The following is a 20,429-nucleotide window of genomic DNA, read 5'->3' as shown; positions in this document are numbered from 1 at the left end:
GCAAACCCTATATTTTGATTATACCTGAGGCAGAATATTTACATGGATATCGAATCTGTGCATAAAAGGGCCATAATATGTGGATAGGATATAGTGGTTTGAGTGTTGGACTATGGCCCCATTGACACATCTCTAAAATGCGATGTTGGGGATACATTATCATAAGGTGAATGCAGATTAACCTGGAACAAACTTGGAAATCCAGGTTTATTCTGGGTTAAAATAACACCTCAAAGGATCCAGACCTTTCATTAAGGTCTGGATCTTTGAAGGTACAGGGCCTGTGGAGACTGCTGCTGAGATCACCATCTGTAGCAGCAGTCTCCTCAGTAAACTGTTCTCTATGGGCTCAAGCAGCCCACTGAGGAGGAATTGAAGTGTCATCTTCCCCTCCTTTGCCCCCTTTCCTGGCTTTAAAAGAAAGCTCTTTACCAAGCGTGGAGCCCTCTAAGGGCTTTGTTTTCCTTCTAAACGACACTAGGAGCTCTGGAGAGGGAATTCTCCCCTCTCTTCAGCAAAAACTGTAATGTCATTCTGGCAAAAAACAAAGCTCTTAGAACCTTCCATGCTCAGTAAGTAGCTTTCTAGTAAACCTTAATAGCCGAGGAAAGGGGGTGAGATATGTTAGGGGGCTGGTTGGAATACAAACCCTTCCCCTGTGCTAATGCTGGTTAAGCATAGGAGCGAATGTGGCCACCCGCTTGACAAAAAGGCAAGATTGTTCGCCCCCTGTGAAGTTTTAAACTTCAGGTCGTTGCACATTTTTTGTTGTGTAGGAGGGTCCTAAGATTCTTAAGACCAGCCATGAGCATTGAGAGATCCTCATCATACACTCTCAACCTCAGAAAACCATGTTACAGGTTTCTTTATGTGTCTCCACAAGTTGGAAATGACTTCAACAACAACACAACAACAACTCCTTCAAATAACTACTAATATTTGTCTACAATATGGATGGCAAATTCCAGGGCTTCAGAGACTAACTTCCACTCCTGGGGCTTACCACAGCTTGCCTAAAACTGATAGTAAAATGACAGAAAGTCCACTTCATTCCTATTTCATAAATCCTCTCTTTTTTCGAGCTAAGAAAGATGTGTGTGTCCACCTTGTTTTAAAAGGAAGATCAATAGCCCTGGAGTCTTATATGAGTCTTATTCTTGTATTTTGATGATGTATTTTTTCCAGCAATGGGGAATATTAAGAATAACAAAAGGGAAGGGGGTGCTGATGTTGATCTCTGGTGTACAATAATACATATTATTTACATTATATTAGACAAATATATTTTCCCTATTTTAAGTAGCGTTTGTATTTTTTCAACACATAAAAGCAAAGTAAAAGAATGTCTTCTTAAAACACTGTAAAGGAAAGATCAGAGACTGTATGGATGAAGGGGAAAAAACAGACCAGATTTGATCATCATCTGATGAAACCAATGAGTTATATAAACCAGGAATTGAGCTTAAAGCATGACTGTAGGAGGAATTCGCAAGTGGGTCACCTTATGCAGAGCTTTATGATGTTAGCTAGCATTCTGCAGTAGCTCATGTTGCAAGAACCTCTCCTATGATTTATTGAAAAAGGAAGCTGAAGAGAGGAAAGGAGATCTGTTGAAACGTAGACAACACTAGTCTGGATTTTGATCACTCTCCAGAACAAAGCATTTAATATTGTTTTAATCTCAACTTTTGTATGTATTTAAATATATGTGTTATTATTGTAATAGTCTGAATTTTATAAGCCACTTTTGAGTCCTACTATGTGAAAAAAGGAAGGATATAAATAAAAGTGGTGGATGGATGATGGATAGATAGCAACACCACTCTGCCTCACTTTGGGGATGAGCAGCAAGTCAAGGAAAGATGACACAGATAGATACTATATGAGTCTAGTCAAGCATAGTGGGCAAGATCTCAGTTCATGTTCCCATCTAAGCCAATGGTGCTAGTTATTCTCTCCCACCTACCTACTCCATAAGATTACTGTGAAGATAATAGTATGCAGAATATGTGCTACTTCTATCTACATCAGTGATTCCTGAACACCGGTCCTCCAGGTGTTTTTGACTTCAACTCCCAGCAGCCTCAACCAATTTGGTCAATGGGCAGAGATTCTGGGACCTGAAGAGCAAAGCACCTGGAGGACCAGAATGTGGGAATCACAGCTCTACATAAAAGTGGTAGAATACATGGCTCGGGGGGGGGGGGGGGGTGAGGAAGCTCTACTAATAAGGAAAGCAGTTTTTTATTATGGTTGCCATATTCTTGCCCCTTCCTTCCTCCAAAGTAGTACACATGACTCTACTCATGCCCACATTGCTCCCATAAACAACATATAGAAGGTACTGAACTACAAATATTAAAGATATTTTACATATTACTGGAAAACAAAGAAGAAAAGCAGTATGACATCATAAAAGCCCCTCTCTTGCTGGAATAGAAATGTTCTCACCTGATGACAAAAGAACAGCTACCTGAATGGAAGAGTATAGCTGGGGGCGGGCAAGACCATCCTAAGGCAGAAGGAAATTATTTGCACCTCATGCAGTCTAAAAGAATAGTCCTGCTGAGATTCTCTATCAGTAGCAATCTTTTTTTTTCTGCATTTAGAAGATGCATTCTGAAAAGTGCATCAGAATGACTAAGTGACATTATTTTAAATGGTATAATGGAATAAATATTTCGAACCACAAAACACCAGCTCAGGAAAGTGATACTTTTACATTTTTACATGCAGCATGATCACAAACTCATTCTAGTATTTATCTGTCAAAATAATACTTACATCAAGAAGATTGTCTTTGATCGGTTAATAAAAGCCACACTTTTAGTTCACATATCTTTGACAAGTGTATCGTTCCCCCTCCCATTTTTGTATATTCTATAGATTTTACTCCCTCTCCCACCAAGGAAATTCTGTAAGATATTCTTTAGATATATTTAACAGTTCTATGAAGAATTGTTTAAACAACTAGGCACATATGTGTGTGTGTAAAAGCATTTTCCTTTACCGAATCACAAATCAAGAGGCATTGCTATTTGTTTTTTTTTTAATTCTGATTTAGTTGTATCTCACCTATGATTATAAATATTTGTCAGAAAGGCAAAAACCTGGGAAACCCCTTCTGCCTTTCCAAGTGTCTCAAGCACAGATTCATCCAACTGCCCTTCTCCAATTCCAACATCTTGAAATTCTTCCTGAACTTTTTACTGAGGTCATTGATTCAGGCCAGCTGCTGCCCCATGTCATCCACAGTCACTTAGACTCACGTTGTTCCCATGTCCCCTTCCTCTTCCTTATTAACAAGGTCCTGACATGACTCAACACTACATACTCAACTCCAGTAAAACTTTCCTTCTATTTCAACCTTTCCCTCCACCCTGGTCATTTATATTCTCTACATTTTGTAGTTCTTTCTCTATACAACTCTCTCCTTGGTTTCTTCCTCCTTGCTCCTTTGCTTGAAAGAACACTGTACCAATCCATATGTCTATGGGGAAAGGGGCAACACTCTGTAGTTAATGCCAGACATACAGCAAAATCCATTCCCATTGGATGTGCTTCATATTTTTGGAGGAAGTTCTGATAAATCTGATGGTATTTTGTTTCACATCCAAATCATTTGCTATGAAACAAGAAACATCACATGTTGCACAGAGGTCAAGAGGCACATTTCACAAAAATTGGTTTATCAATAACTACAACACTCTAAGTGTTTTATTTCAAGGTGATATCCCAATAATACGTATTCTCAACAGTGAGGCGGTGGGGGGAAGTAAAATGAAACACGGCACATCTTGCCTCTTACTTATGCATAGCTAACAGGGCAATTCAGGAGCTCATGTACCAATGTGATCTTCAGCAAATCTGCCTGCAGACAATGTTGCCAACTATATTTTTAAATGCACATTACTAATTTTCAAAGCACATTACACTTTCTTCAAATTTCACACTTTGCACTAAGAAAAACCTCTGTGACTCTAAGCATATTTGCATTCCTAAATGGCAATATTCTGCTAACCTATACATTTTTGAAGTAGAGCGCTGTTTATGAAATTTGAAAACTAGTGATAACAATTGTGGTTAATTGCTGCATCCACCACAGGGTTTCAGAAAAGATTTCAAACATTCACATCTTTCAGAAAAGTCACAGATGTTATTGCTTTTTATAGCCTCGACTCTCCTTTTTAACCAAGTATTCCTTCTTGTTGACCTGGGCCTTTCATAATTTGTTGTATATCTAGGCCAGGATTCAGCAGAATTGGAAGTGTGATCCTCACATGAACTTTCACAATCTGCTTTTAAAAATTCAGAAAATCCACTGGGACAGATGTAGGAGGTAAGAGAAATGAATAAACCCTTGTTTATTCATTCACCATTGCAGAGATATTTTGACACAACCTGATCATTCCTAGTTAGAGATCCCACAATATGTTCCAGACTGGACTTAAAGATCATAATCTTGTAAAAATGCAAGGTTTTATGAGAAATGTAACTGGTAATTGTAATTTGGCTGTTCTACAGAGGTGTGTATGTTTGTGTGTGCACATGAATACAGCACTAGTTACAAAATGAATGACTTAAAAAATTTTTTTCCAAGTTCTGATGCTCTTTCTGTGTGCATTGCTGATTTTTGTCTCTATTCCAGAGCATCTTGAAGAAGTGCATCTCAAACAGTGGATCTTCACAGCATTAAAGACTGACATAGCAAGTGTGTGAGTGAACATGTTGCCTTCAGGTTGCCTGTCAACTTATGGTGACTTCATGAAGTAGTGCTTTCCAAACGATGTGTCACGACACATAAGCATGCCGGTTACAGTGTGTCACGCAAATGTAACGAGCAATGACAAAATCTTGGAAGTGTATGCTATTATTAAATGAAAGGTTTTCATGAGTTATGTTGTGTCCCCATACATTTTGTTATTACAATTTATGTAAAAGAAGGTATAAAGAGTTGTTGAAGGCTTTCATGGCCGAAATCACTGGGTTCTTGTGTGGATTTCAATGGCTTCTCTGTGTAGTCTGACATGATAGTTGTTATGATAGGTGTTAGAAATCCACAAATATGTGAACAATTTCAACAGAAAGGAGGAAACGGTGAAAAATGAACAAAATCTGTTTATCGGTATTTAAAAAACCTCTAAAATCAGAACAGTAAATAAAGAACAACACTCTGAAAACAGAGGAATTACAGACATGAATCAATCAGAGGCAGCTAACACCTCCGAACAAAGGATTCCCCGAGGAAGGAATGAAACTTATAAGGCCATTAATGCTAATCAATGTGATTAATTACAACATTCACACTGATCTCCAACAGATAAGAGTTCTTTCACCCACCCTGGACCTTCCACAGATATACAAACCTCCCTTGCTTAGTTTTCCAATATACCTTACAACCTCTGAGGATGCCTGCCATAGATATGGGCGAAACGTCAGGAAAGAATGCTTCTGGAACATGGCCATACAGCCCGGAAAATGCACAACAACCTATAAGGAGTGGGTTTAACCTCGGGTTTGCTAGTAAAACTGAATTGCTGTGATATGAAATGATGCATGTCTAAAAGTGTGTCACCGACGTGAAATGTTTGGAAAGTTCTGCCATGAAGTTTGTTTAATTGATAACACACATTGAACTGTTTGAAGTATCAAACCAAAAAGGGGGAAATGCTTCAGATGCAATGGACTAATTAATTAAATTTGGCTTGAGGATGGTGTATCGGGTTTGGTTTGTGGTTGGTTTATCAGGTTATTCTCAGATCTTTGGATGAGTACATCTGTCATACATATTGGAAACGTATTTATTCGCGTCAGCTGCTAACTAGGCCTGCCTTGCAGTCACATCTATTTATTTATACTGCTAACCAAGAAAACAGGAAACATGAATATTTGCATCAAGTGGTTTGGCTTTTACACAGACTTCATAATGACATGCTTCCCACCACACAAGCTTGGCTTGTTGCAAGCTCATGTTGCAAAAACACAGCCAAAATTCTAAGCAGGGTAGAGCAAAGTTCATTTCCATGCCTTGATCAAAGGAAGAGCACTCTGATTAGAGAAAGCTCTCGTCAGCACTTTTTAAGCATAGGGTTTCTAGATTCTGTCCAGTGGCACAGACAGTACATTTTGGTCTTTGTCCCACAGACTAAAAATTGAACTCTGTGAAACTATTACATTATGTTAGCACAGTCTGCGAATGCTTCTACCCAGTTTTTTTCTGCTACCTAAAAGCGTATCATTTTGTATAAGTTTATGTTGTTTTTCTACATATATTTTCCAAATTCCAGGTAATGACATATGGTCAGGTTGATCTGGATCCAAGTAGTTCAAAGCATAGCAGCCAGATTAATTACAGGAACATCTAGGAATAAGTATATCAAACCCATATTAAAGTCACTCCACAGGTTGCCAATTAGTTTCCAAGCAAAGTACAAAGTGTGAGTTTTGACCTTTAAAGCTTTACATGGTTTGGATCCAGGATCGCCTTCTCCTGTACAATCCGCCCCAAATATTTAGATCCTCTGGGGGACGCTTATTCCATCCAGCCAGAGCCTGACTAGCAACTGCAACCCAGAGAACCCTTTCACTGGCTGCCCCAAGACTGGAATCAGGGCCGGCCGGAGATATTTTTTTATGTAAAGCGGGGGTGCTGAAAAGCGCCCCCGCCACCGGCGCCCTGGCCCCGCCCAGCGTGCTCTGGCCCCGCCTCCCACGCTGCGTGGGAGGCGGGGCCAGGGCACGGGGGGCGGGGCCAACTCTGGCCCCGCCCCCTCACTATTCGCCCTGGCCCCTGGCGAATAGTGAGGGGGCGGGGCCAGAGTTGGCCCCGCCCCCGTGCCCTGGCCCCGCCTCCCACGCAGCGTGGGAGGCGGGGCCAGGGCACGCTGGGCGGGGGGGCGGGGCCAGAGTTGGCCCCGCCTCCCACGCTACCCCCGCTCGCCCGTCTGGCCTTTTGTAGCAGGCCAGACTCAGCGGAGGTTTCTCCAGGCCGCGATTGCGGCCTGGAGGAACCTCCGCTGAGTCTGGCCTGCTACAAAAGGCCAGACGGGCGAGCGGGGGTAACGTGGGAGGCGGGGCCAGCTCTGACGCCGCTCCCCCCCCCCCCGCCCAGCGTGCCTTGGCCCTGCCTCCCACGCAACGTGGGAGGCGGGGCCAGGGCACGCTGGGCGGGGGGGGCGGCGTCAGAGCTGGCCCCGCCTCCCACGTTACCCCCGCTCGCCCGTCTGGCCTTGTGTAGCAGGCCAGACTCAGCGGAGGTTCCTCCAGGCCGCAATCGCGGCCTGGAGAAACCTCCGCTGAGTCTGGCCTGCTACAAAAGGCCAGACGGGCGAGCGGGAGTAGCGTGGGAGGCGGGGCCAGCTCTGACGCCGCTCCCCCCCCCCCCGCCCAGCGTGCCTTGGCCCCGCCTCCCACGCTGCGTGGGAGGCAGGGCCAAGGCACGCTGGGCGGGGGGGGGGGGAGCGGCGTCAGAGCTGGCCCCGCCTCCCACGCTACTCCCGCTCGCCCGTCTGGCCTTTTCTAGCAGGCCAGACGGGCCAGGGCGCACTGGGCGGGAGGCGGGGCACCGTCAGGGCGGTGCCCCGCCTCCCGCCCAGCCTGACGGCGCCCCCCCGGGCCTGCGCCCGAGGCGGCGGCGTCAGCTGCCGCATGAGTGGGGCCGGCCCTGACTGGAATGACCTGCTGGAAGAGATTCAACAGCTAAACCAGCTGTCAGAATTTAAGATACAACTGAGGCTTATCTCTTCTGGCAGGCCTGTGTATTGTAATCTTTGTTCCATGTATTTTAATATGTATATTTGAATCTATTTTATTATGATGATGTATTTTAACTGTGCTATGCCCCACCTCAAGCCTTAAGGAGAGACAGGTAACTAAGAAGAAGATCCTCCAAAGCACAAAATAAATTCAGGATTTATTTTCCAATATTCCCAGGCTAGACTGACTTCCTCCCTATATGTCCACTGAGGCAAAGGCTATTTTATTCAGGCAGGTCTTTGGGAGTTTTAGCTGGGGTGTTGCTGAGGAGAGCCTTGAATAGTTCACTGTTATCAGATTTTTTTTACAGACACATGTTAACTTCATGTAAATCTGGGTATTTTTCTATTTCAGTTTATTTTTGCTTGATTTTTATCCTTGACAGCTAGTTTGAGTACATTTGATGGCTAAATAACAGAATACGTTAAATAAACAATGATTTGTATGCAACACAAATTTTGATGTGTTACACAAATTCTGATTGTGGAAAACAGCCACAATCATATATGTACATTCACTTTATCAGTAACCATGGGGCTTTCTTATTATCATATAAACCGTATTTAGTCAAGAGTTAGAAGTAAATTCAATCAAGTTTCAAATGTACTTATTTTTCAAAAACTCTACTTAAGAACAGAGGAGGCGGAGGAGGCCCCGAAGGAGGGTGGCCAGGGAGGAGGCCTGCCCGCCGGGCCCTCTCCTCGCCACCTCCCCTGGCCCCGCTCCCGGCCAGGCCTTGCTGGAGGGCGGGGGCGGGGAGCTCCGTGGAGGCCTCGCTGCTCCCTCCTCCCTGGTGCCATCCCCAATCCCGCTCCACCTCCTCCACCGGCACCGGATCATCACCATGGAGAGGTCCAAGGCCCACACCTTCCTCCAGGCCCTCAAGAGGAGCCTCAAGCAGCTTTTCTGGATGGAGGTAAGGAAGTTGGGGACAAACGGTGAGAGCCACTGGGCAAGATTTTCATGGCGCGCGGTGCCTCAGGGATGGTCGGCAAGATGGCGGCGGCATCAACAGCGGGAAAAGGGGAGCACGTGGGAGCACGTGTTGAGGGGAGGGGGTTGTTCTGTCCGCGTGCGGGATCGCTTTTGGCGCAAGCGCAGATGGTTTGTTCCCCTTTTTTGGGTTTTTTAGGCCCCAATTAGGTTCCTGCTGTTGGGTTTTGTTGTAGGAATCTAGGGGCAAGGTCGTTGGATTGTGCTGCCAGGTTTGGTGGTTCTGGGAGTTGTAGTTTTGTTGTTTAGTCCTAGGCCACGATTCCATTACCCTTTATATATAGAGAGAGAGACAGGAGAGAGAGAGAGAGACAGAGAGACAGAGAGAGAGAGACAGAGAGAGGGGGGAATGTATATATGTGATCGTAACTGTCTTCCACATGCTTTGGTGTGAAAATTTCATCAGAATTTATATATACAGTAGAGTCTCACGTATCCAACATAAGCGGGCCAGCAGAATGTTTCATAAGCGAATATGTTGGATAATAAGAAGGGATTAAGGAAAAGCCTATTAAACATCAAATTAGGTTATGATTTTACAAATTAAGCATCAAAACATCATGTTTAACAACAAATTTGACAGAAAAAGTAGTTCAATATGCAGTAATGTTATGTTGTAATTACTGTATTTACGAATTTAGCACCAAAATATCACGATATATTGAAAACATTGACTACAAAAATGTGTTGGATAATCCAGAACGTTGGATAAGCGAGTGTTGGATAAGTGAGACTCTACTGTATGTGTGTGTGTGTGTGTGTGTGTGTGTGTATAAAAGTCTGAATGGTTGGCAATATGACTGGTAAAGTGTGTCTGCCCCGAAAATGGAACATGTTTAGCATGATCGAGATACTATGGATTTATATATAAACCCTTTTCCTATGAGTTATTCCCCTTTTCCCTTGGAAATGGAAGGATGGCTGTATACTTCTGTACTCTATTGTCCTGAAACTATTTGATTCTTAAGATGCATCCTACCCTATCTGCAATAGTCATAGAAATGTTGGCAAATATGATACGAGAGTATATTAATATAAAAGGGATAGGGAGGGGGGGGAGATATAAGATATGTTTATTTGCAGATGACACACTACTAACCTTTCAAAATCCGATATAACAATTAAAAAGAATAGAGACACACTTAACAGAATTTGGGGAAATTACAGGCCTTCAAGTTAATTGGAATAAATCTGAAATGTTATTATTTAATTATACTAAAGAAGAGGAAGAGAGATTAAGAGAAGATGGATTGTTTAGAATAAAAATAAAGAAGTCAATAAAATATTTAGGAATCAATATATCTAAGGAAATTGGCAATCTAGAGGGAGATAATGTAATTAGTTTAAGGAAAAATGTTAAGGATACACTAGCTAAATTTGCCAAACTCAAATTGTCATGGTTCGGTAGAATAGCATTAATAAAAATGAAAATACTACCCAAAATTAACTTTTTGTTTAGGATGCTACCTATTAAAATCTTAGAAGGAGAAATTACAACTTGGCAGAATATGATAAACAACTTCTGTAACGGGAATAAAAGAGCTAGAATAAATAAAGAAAAATGGTATAAAATACAAAAGAAAGGAGGCCTGGGACTATCAAACTTAAAATTATACTATATAGCAAACCAATTAAGGTATATTATTGAAGGGATTGTAGGTCAAAAGGATTTAGAATGGTTAGAAGAAGAGAGTGAAGACATACATATGAAACTAGAATATATTTTCTTCATAGGGAGAACCAGAAATTTGGAGAAAAAATAGTATAACAAAATAGAGAACCCCTTTTTAAAATATATATTAGAAATTTGGACTAAGTATGAGGAAAAATTAATACCACCGATCTCCCCATTAACTCCAGTGTTAATTACAAAAAGATTCCCTATAAATCTCAAAAAGGAGTTAGAAAGCGAATTTAAAGAAAAAGGAATAATGAAATTAAAAGATTGGGTATCAAAGATGAAAAATACTGGGGAGATAATGGATCAATTATCAGGAGGAAGTAATAGGTGGTATAAAGTTCTTTAATTGCTAAGATGGTCAAGGGAAATAAAGTACATATATAAGGGAGATAGGGAACTTAAAATATTTGAAAAGATGATTAGTCAAAGGGGGTGCAAGGAAGAGAAAGAAAGAACAAAAGGTATAACAGGCGATATTTATAAATTGTTGTTGGAAGAAGTACAGGATCAGGATCATCTTAAAGAAATGTGAGAGTTAGATTGTAATAAGGAAATACACCCTCAAAATTGGAAAGGCATGTGGAATATGCGAATATTAAAAAACGTGTCTATAAGAATAAAAGAGAATTATGACAAAGTGGTGTGGAGATGGTACCTCACACCAATTAGACTAAATAAAATTAATACGAAATATTCTAAGCAGTGCTGGAGGGGCTGCCAAGAAACTGGAATATAATACACATGTGGTGGTCTTGTAAATATGTTCAAAATTTTTGGGAAAATGTATTTCAAAAAATAAGAAGAATCACCAAAACAGAAATAACAGGAACGTCTGAAGTAGCACTGTTGTCATTTATCGATAATAATGAAATATCAAAAGAGCTACATGAATTAATTGCCAATCTGGTAACAGCTGCAAGGTTGTTAATAGCCAAAAAATGGAAAGAAGGGGGGGGAGTACCAATTGGAAGAATGGTATAGGGAGATCTGGGATATTGCAATAAATGATAAATTGACATGTAATATCAAGATTAAAAGAGGGTTATTGAAAAAGGATGATTTTGGGAAGATATGGGGAAAATTTATAGAATACGTATATTTAGAAGGTAAGGGGAACAAACCTGTAATAGAAACAATGGAATTTTGGAAATAAGAATTGTAATCGGCTGGTCTGGGGTGAAGGGTAGGCACTGGGTGAGGGGAATAAGGGGAAGGCAGATAGAGGTAAATATAACAAGTATGCAATAGAACTAGAGGATGAATATATTATAGAAGTCAAGACATACATATTTCTGTATTATAATCTATTATGGGGAAGTGGTACATACAACAGAATATGGCAATGTACTTGTTTGGAGGAATGGCATACCTGTATTATGTGTACTTGATTATTTCTAGTTTTCTTTTTTACATTTTGTATGTCATTAAATCACTCAAAACTTAATAAAAAAAGAATGAAAAAAATATGCATCCTAATTTTGGGACTTTCCACTGCTCTTCAACTTGTTCCAAGTGTTAGACACAAAAGTATCTTTCTCAGTCTAAAGGAAGCTCATTATGAAATCTCTGCTTTGTGTCTGTAAAGGTTAACAAAAACTTCAAATCTGGCTTTAAGATAACTAGAAAGAGCCATGGGGATATCACGTAGATAGAAGCGCTTGTCCTAATATAATTCTAACGCTCACATTAGTTGTATATTACTGATGCTGCCCAAAAGGCCAATCCTCAGAACTGGATGCATGGCATTTCACCAAGAAGCCTGATTAAGAAGACTCTTACCAAGGGACAGAATGACTACAGGATAAACTAGAGATACTAGTTGCCTTCCTCAGCAAGCAATAAAGGGAGGTCTGATGTGACATCTGCGGCATCTAATTCCTGAGAAGGGCTTTCATTAGATGGATTTCTTCAATCACTACATCCAAAGTCCTGATTGTCTCCAATTTAAGCAGACAGCCAATCGTATTAGAGAAAAGGGAAAGGAAAGAACAAGAGCATCTTGGGATGTCTGGACAACAAATGTGCACAAATTTCAGGTAGTATCATCAGTCATCCATCTGCCACGGGATTAAGCATTTTGGACAATAAACAGATGGTTTTTCTGGCTATGTGGGAGTGATGAGGCTACAATTCAAATATACCTTTTAATTTTTTTAATCATTTTCTTCATATATTTTAACACAGCTGCACAAAAAACATATAGCTACACAAAACCATCAAGTTTGGAAACCACACAACACCATCAATATAGGACACAGCACACATCCTACTTCCTTCCTGCATAAGAGAGTTGTGTGTAGGTGTGAGAAACAAGGATGTTTTACACGCTCCTGGAAGTGAGGAACCTACCAAAATATTTTTTGGAGAGTGAGAAAGAGAATGGGGAATTATCAAAAACCATAGCAACAAGTCAGCCCGTCTACCCACACCGCCCACCAGCCACCAGCTTCACTTGGTGACGCACTTAACAAAAAAGCCAACAGAAAACCGCAAGCTGTCTCTACCAGCTTAGGAAGGTGAGCAAGCCTTGAGAGCTCATTAAATTTCCTCCCCAGTTTTCTCTTGTATGCCTGCAGCTAGCGAGCAAGTAGGATATAAATAGAAGTTATATAACATCTTTGTTGATTCCTGTGCTTACAAAAAAAAGTAAGAAAAGGGGGGGGGGGGAGTAGCATGACCTTGTTTTGAATAGCCTCCCTGTGTCTGCTTGTCAAGGACTTCTATCTTGCTAGGGACCATCTGAAAAGTCTAAATAAATAGCATATAGACTTCACAGATAAAATAGAAGTACATGGGCCCTAAGTTGCATGCATACCATCTTTTCTATATGCTTATTTACTGATAACCATCTAGTGCAGTGGTTCTCAACCTGTGGGTCCCCAGATGTTTTGGCCTTCAACTCCCAGAAATCCCAACAGCTGGTAAACTGGCTGGGATTTCTGGGAGTTGTAGGCCAAAACATCTGGGGACCCACGGGTTGAGAACCATTGATCTAGTGGTCAAGAACAGTAAGATACTGCAATGCATCTCACTGATGAGACCAACATTAAACATTTTGAACATAATTTTGAATTCTTCAGCATTGTATTTATCTTCAAATAAGTATAGCAAGTATAGGTAACTTTGTAGGATACTGATGCTGCTACATACTAGGCATGTGCAATCCATGAAAAAAATGGTTCAATACTCGCTTCAAAAGTAGGGGGTGGTGGCGCTTCGTTTCTAAAGTCATTTCTGAATTTTGAAGCAAAAAAATTCAAAACTTTCCAAAACTTCCAAAACGTTGTATGTACTTCATTAATGGCGCATGCACATAAAGGAAAACATTATCGTCAATGGGGAAAATTGAGGGGCCTCTCTCTCCCCCATTTTTGTGCTATCCTAATGAAATTTGCTACAGTGTAGAACACAAAAACCACTGTTAGCTCACAAAATCTAAGAACGTTTGACTTATCCTCCGATTTTTGATGAATTTTCAAAGTTTGTATAAAAAAACATTTTTTAATAATAACAAAAATCTGTTCCTGGTTTGAAAGTGTTATTTCCTGTTTCATTGGGTTGTTTTTACTTTGAAAGTCACTGTTCTACTTCAGAAACTTTGTTTTTGTGGCTGAAACTTTGTTAAATTGGTGGACAGTGTCCCAGGAAACTATAATGTGCTTTCACAGCACCATGTCCCTTGCGCAAAGACAAAGTTTTGGCAGTGTAATAAAATTTTGCCATGTTTCTATGACAGAACCAATTAGGAGATGACATTTATCACCCAGGAACAGAAATCATAGTACACCAACAAATCACTCCTGACAGATGGCCATCAGCCTCTGAATAAGGAAATCTGTTCCTGGTTTGAAACTGTTTCATTGGGTTTTCTGGGGCTGAGAGTGTGTGACTTGCCCAAGATCACCCAGTGGGTTTCCATGGCTGAGTGGGGAATGAAGCTACAATCATAGTCCAACTCTCAAACCACTACACTACACCATGCTGTCCCAAAAAGGGGCCACTGTTTCTTCCTATGAGGCTTAAAACCTCAGTCTTTTGTTTTTTATGAATGCTCCCATGATAAAATGTATTAAGGATGTGGGTGAAGTACAATTCCCAAAAGTCTTGAGTCAACCCTCCCATAACTCCCCTAGGATTCACAGCTGGCCATATTGGGTCTGTGTGCCAAGCTTGGTCCAGATCAATCATTTTTCTTCTTATCGCAGATTATATGGCAATGGGGACTAATATAATCCAGTTTAAATCAGATAATCTGGGATCAGATCCTGGGAATTAGGGCAGTGTAGATTTTCCTGAGTCCTCTTCCACACTGCTGTTATATGCCAGCATCTGATCCCAGAATATCTGTTCTGAACTGGAATATATGAGTCCACACTGCCAGATAATCTGAGATAAGAAAATAATGTGGGATCAGATCCTGGGAATTAGAGCAGTGTAGATTCGTCTGAGTCCCCTTCCACACTGCTGTTATATGCCAGCATCTGATCCCAGAATATCTGCTTTGAACTGGATTTTGAGTCCAAACTGCCAGATAATCTGGGATAGCCCCAGTTTAAGCGCAGGAAGACGAAGATCCAGGCTCCCTCCACTTCTGAAGTTGGTTTAAGAGCCCCATAGAAAGCAACCACTCCAAAACAGGAAGGGGGATTTCCCTCCAGAATAGCAAAGGTTGGTTGAATTAAAACACTTTCCCATATATCCAAAGGTTATCCGAAGGTATTTGGAGGCATCGCACCAACGCTTCAAACTGGAAGGTTAATTCCAAAGCGCCAAACCACCTCGGAATCTCGTTCGGATCTATTTCGGGTAACTATTTTATTACGATTAACGACTTTTACAATTTTTTCACTCTTCCCTACTACATACATTGAAATGATGAGGCACCCTTGACAAAGAAGGCTAAAGACCTTCTCCAACTACAGCTAAACTACAGCTTTCATGGTTCCATAGCATTGAGCTATGGCAGTGAAAGTGGTGTCAACTTGCATTAATTTTACAATGTAGGTTTGCCCGAAGTCTTAAACAAATTTTGAAAACAGTTCTAGAGATGATTCAAAATTAAATCATCTGATGAAAATTTTCATGCAGAGCAGATCATACTAGGCAGCTGACTCATTAAATTTCACAAATGTGAAAACTTTGAAACCCTAAGGAGAATAAACAAGAAATACTACACATCTATTTTTAATTTGAATGTATTTTTGCAATTTTCATTAATATTAAAAGAATCAAAAACATTTCATAAAATCCAAATAAATTCCAAGTACAGTAGAATCTTACTTATCCAACATTCGCTTATCCAACGTTCTGGATTATCCAACGCATTTTTGTAGTCAATGTTTTCAATATATTGTGATATTTTGGTGCTAAATTCGTAAATACTGTAATTACTACGTAGCATTACTGCCTATTGAACTACTTTTTCTGTCAAATATGTTGTATAACATGATGTTTTGGTGCTTAATTTGTAAAATCATAACCTAATTTGATGTTTAATGGGCTTCTCCTTAATCTCCCCTTAGTATCCAACATATTCACTTATCCAACGTTCTGCCGGCCCGTTTCTGTTGGATAAGTGAGACTTTACTGTAAATAGAAACAACAGATGCATCCTACAATGAACATACTAATATGTCAACCCTTTTAAAAGACAGGGGTGAGGGTGGAAGGAAGAAAACATAAATAATAAAGAGGAAGGGACAAGTTGTAAAAAGACACAGAGTGGAAAGGGGAAACTGGCCACAGAGTCAGTCCCTGAGTTACAAACATCCGAGTAACAAATTACTCATAGATGAGAACAGAGGTGAAACAAGAGGTGAGAGAAATCTACCCATCAGAAGGGAAATTCACTCCTGAAAGAGTTATCATGGGAAAATGTTGCCTCAACTGAAGCTTTATCACCACAACAAGCCAATTTTTAAAACTCTGTTTATTGCAGGGACAAAAAGTGAGATGAAATCTTCTGAATAGGGGCACAGACAGCAAAATAAACACCACAGAAGTGTTAACCCTTCCCTATCCTATTCAAAACTAAATAAAATGGATGGAATTACATTTTTAAAATGTACCTGTTCCGACTTACATATAAATTCAACTCTTGTTCACAACCTGAGCACTGTCAGTAACAACTTCTACAATATTGACTGAAGAGTATCCAAACAGAAGACTCTATAACATTCTTTTTTTAAAGTGAGCTAATGCATCATTGACCTCATGTTCTCAAGTATAAAGTCTTCCAGTGCTGCTAAATGTGGCTGTAACAACATGTTCTGTACAATTTTCAGAACTTTTTATTACATAAAGGAGAAAGGAAGTTTCAGGTTGAATAAAAGACTCAGGAGTGCAGCAGTGAAGTAGCAGAATATTCTATTTCAATCTTAATTTTCAAGTTATTTCTCCACTCAGAATTATCCCTCCTATTCATACTATCCCCCCCCCCCACAAGATGCAAATGCTAACCTAATACCCCCTTTCCTTTGTTGCAATTCTATGTCCACTTGCAGTTTGTAAAGCATGTGGTGGGACTTATCAATATTACTCAGTGAAGCAATGTGTTCATGGATGGCATTACATAAATTCAATGGTGCCTTAACACTGGATGTTTCTATATAAGGATGATCAAACTGGAATAGAGGTTTTATCATCCTTAAAGTACTCACATAAAAGTATTACAGGTAGATTATAGGAATTCCATCAAAAAACCAAACAAACACTGAATTACAAGATCTATCTAAAAGTATATTGGGTGGATCACTAGGATATTTTATTCAGGACACTGTTTTTCAACAAGTAAGAAAAGAGTTGAGAAGACACTTGCTTCTCAACCAATAAATTCTAAAATAATCCCCAACAATCCAAAAAGACAAAAGAGAGGGAGATTAACTCCAAATGTTTTCGTGCTTCCAATGGTCTATAATCACTTTCTAAAGTTTAAACCAAAGCAAAAGTCAAGAAGATGGAACAATCTGCAGTCTGAAGATATTTAATTAATTACACAGATATTATATTATATTATTAATCGCAAGTGTCTCAAAACATTGCAACAGAGGAACTAAAATAATCCTGGTTTCACAATAGGTACAAACTGAATTGAAGATTCTATTTACAACTTGAATGAATCCATAGCTCCATGCCTGACAGATAACTTAAAATACGTCCAATTCAGTTCGCATTTCATATGAAAATAACAGCTCAAGTCCAGCAATCTTTTTACTTTTCCTATACATTTTTCATTTAAAAAGCCGTTTACTCAGATAATTTTGTTTAAATACATATGATTGCTTTAATCTTTAAAGAATTAACACTAGCCCTGCAGCTCTGCTTTCACAGAATTCTCCAGTCTTGAATGAGACATCTACAGTAGAGTATCACTTATCCAACACTCACTTATCCAATGTTCTGGATTATCCAACACATTTTTGTAGTCAATGTTTTCAACGCATTGTGATATTTTGGTGCTAAATTCGTAAATACAGTAATTACTACATAGCATTAATGTGTAATGAACTACTTTTTCTGTCAAATTTGTTGTATAACATGATGTTTTGGTCTTCATTTGTAAAATCATAACCCATTTTGATGTTTACTAGGTTTATTCTTAATCTCTCCTTATTATCCAACATATTTGCTTATCCAACGTTCTGCCGGCCCGTTTATGTTGGATAAGTGAGACTCTACTGTAACTGAGAAAACTATTTGATAATCCAGTAGCAAATTGCATGTAAGTTTAATCTTCATCTGCCATGCTTATTTCCTCAGCTTCACTGACAGCCTTACCAGACTCCTCCTAGATAACTTTATGTTTGATATTGCTGCTTTAAAAGTAAATAATATTCTCCACTTGAAAGCAGCAAAAATATTTTAATCTGTTGTGAGTGCTTTGGGAAGGATGGAATCCACAAACTCATAAACAGAAGGGCAATAATAATTTCCATACCTGTATAATAGTATTGCCACCTTCCAGAAGAGCAATAGCCAAAAGGATGCTTTCGTGAAAAACTCTGTCACTGGTAGCATTCATGATGAGATCAATCACCAGATTGGATGCTCCTTCCTTATCCAGATGACACTGGACTTCTGCCAAACTCATTTCACCACGGTTTGCTGAGCTGGAACCAGACCCACCTCCTACAAAAAAGGTTACGTCAAAGAGTCAGAAAACTTCTCCTGCTCCTTGGGAACACATTCCCATTCATTCACCATTTTATGACCTATTCAAGTACCAACTATATGGTCTGCTCTGCATGACTCAACAAGCTTGTGTTGTCATTAGTTAAAATTTATTTGTTTAAACCAATTGTTCTTCAAAGAGACCCAGGCAGCTAACTTCACAAGCAAAAAATGTAACAATTTTAAAAAACAACTTGTCAATAAAAATATAATTAAGTGGCGACAATACACTGAAACAGTGCATGTGTGTGCACACACAATTTATCTGTATTTCAATGTTTTAAAAATTAACTACAACTGAATTAACACTGTAAAAAGGGGGTTTAGAAGGACCCCAAAGCCTTTCTAAGCAAGTATTCTACAGAAAGCTGGTAGAACTGTTATAAAACAAATGACAGGCTAATAATTGTAATTTCTATTCTGCCTTTCAGTCCTGAAGGATCCTCAGAGCAACATAAATAAAATATAAGCATACTTTGAATACATCTACTTTGTCCTACATATAAAAACTGTCTTTCTATCAGGGTCAGATTACTTGGTCATCTGGCCCAGGCTATTCTATTCTGGCTATGCCATGGCTATTTGAGATTCAAGGGAGAGGACTTTCCTGGCATCTTCTACTCTATCCTTTTAATAAGAAGTGATAGGATAATAACATTGGGTCTTCTGCCTGCATATAAAAGCTTGACACATAGAATCATAGAATAATAGAATTGGAAGAGACCACATCGGCCATCTAGTCCAACCCCCTGCCATGCAGGAAAATCAAAGTATCCCTGACAGATGGCAACTGAGCCTCTGTTTAAAAGTTTTCAAGGAGGTTTCCAGGGAAGGAGCTTCCATCACACTCTGAGGCAGAGAATTCCACTGCTGAACAGCTCGTACGGTCAAGAAGTTCTTCCTAATGTTCAGGCGGAATCTGCTTTCCTGGAATTTGAACCCTTTGTTCCTTGTCCTAGTGCCCTCTTCCTTATGACACCCATTCACATATTTATACATGGCTATCATGTCTCCTCTCAACCGTCTCTTCTGCAGGCTAAACATACCCAGTTCTTTAAGATGCTCCTCATAGGGTATGGTCTCAAAACCTTTGATCATTTTAGTCGCCCTTCTCTGGACATCTTCCTGCTTGACAATATCTCTTTTGAACTGTGGTGCCCAGAATCGGACACAGTATTCCAGGTGAAGTCTCACCAAAGCAGACTACAAAGGCACCATCTCAATCTAGACACTATACTCCTTTTGATGCAGTCCAACACCTCTGGTCCTTATATCAAGTATTTCAAAGACTCCAAACAGAGCCGTTCTTAGGTATTTTTTGAGAGTAAGCAATCAGAATTTTGGCGCCCCCCCCCAACCGGGGGGAGGGGGGCTGAGAAGCAGGGAGGAGAGGGGTCTGCAAAGTGTTGAGAAACGAGAAAGAATGTGTTTCTTGGCGGTTTGCAGACCAAAGAAGGGGCGCCCCTTCTCTGGTCTGCAAAGCTCCGAGAAACGGCTTCCTTCTCGGCAGGAAGGCGTTTCTCGGTGGTTTGCAGACCAGAGAAGCAGTGTCCACTTCTCTGGTCTGCAAAGCTCCGAGAAATGGCTTCCTTCTCAGCAAGAAGGCATTTCTTGGTGGTTTGCAGACCAGAGAAATGGGCATCGCTTCTCTGCTCTGCAGAGTGCCGAGGAACGCCTTCCTGCCGAGAAGGAAAGCGTTTGGCGCTTTGCAGACCAGGGAAGGGGCGCCCCCAACAAAATGGCATCCCCAACAAAATGGCGTCACAGGCAAATGCCTAGTTTGCTTGGTGGGTGAACCGCCCCTGACTCCAAAACAGCAAGGGATAGAGCT

The 20,429-nt window shown here is 40.4% G+C and overlaps 1 protein-coding gene across 11 annotated transcripts in view; it reads right to left on the bottom strand.

Annotated features, from left to right (window-relative positions):
* The window catches only part of itpr1 (inositol 1,4,5-trisphosphate receptor type 1), a 288,950-nt gene that overhangs the window by 60,449 nt on the left and 208,072 nt on the right, over positions 1 to 20,429 (bottom strand). For all 11 annotated transcript variants that reach the window (XM_062969741.1, XM_062969735.1, XM_062969734.1 and 8 more), the window contains one exon: positions 18,366 to 18,556. In XM_062969741.1, the coding sequence (XP_062825811.1) occupies positions 18,366 to 18,556 (191 nt within the window). The remainder of the gene's footprint in view (positions 1 to 18,365; positions 18,557 to 20,429) is intronic.

Source organism: Anolis carolinensis, chromosome 2 (assembly GCF_035594765.1).
Source record: "Anolis carolinensis isolate JA03-04 chromosome 2, rAnoCar3.1.pri, whole genome shotgun sequence".
Classification (NCBI taxonomy): domain Eukaryota; kingdom Metazoa; phylum Chordata; class Lepidosauria; order Squamata; family Dactyloidae; genus Anolis; species Anolis carolinensis.
Note: the sequence above shows the minus strand (reverse complement) of the source record. Positions and strands in the feature narration are given on the sequence as shown.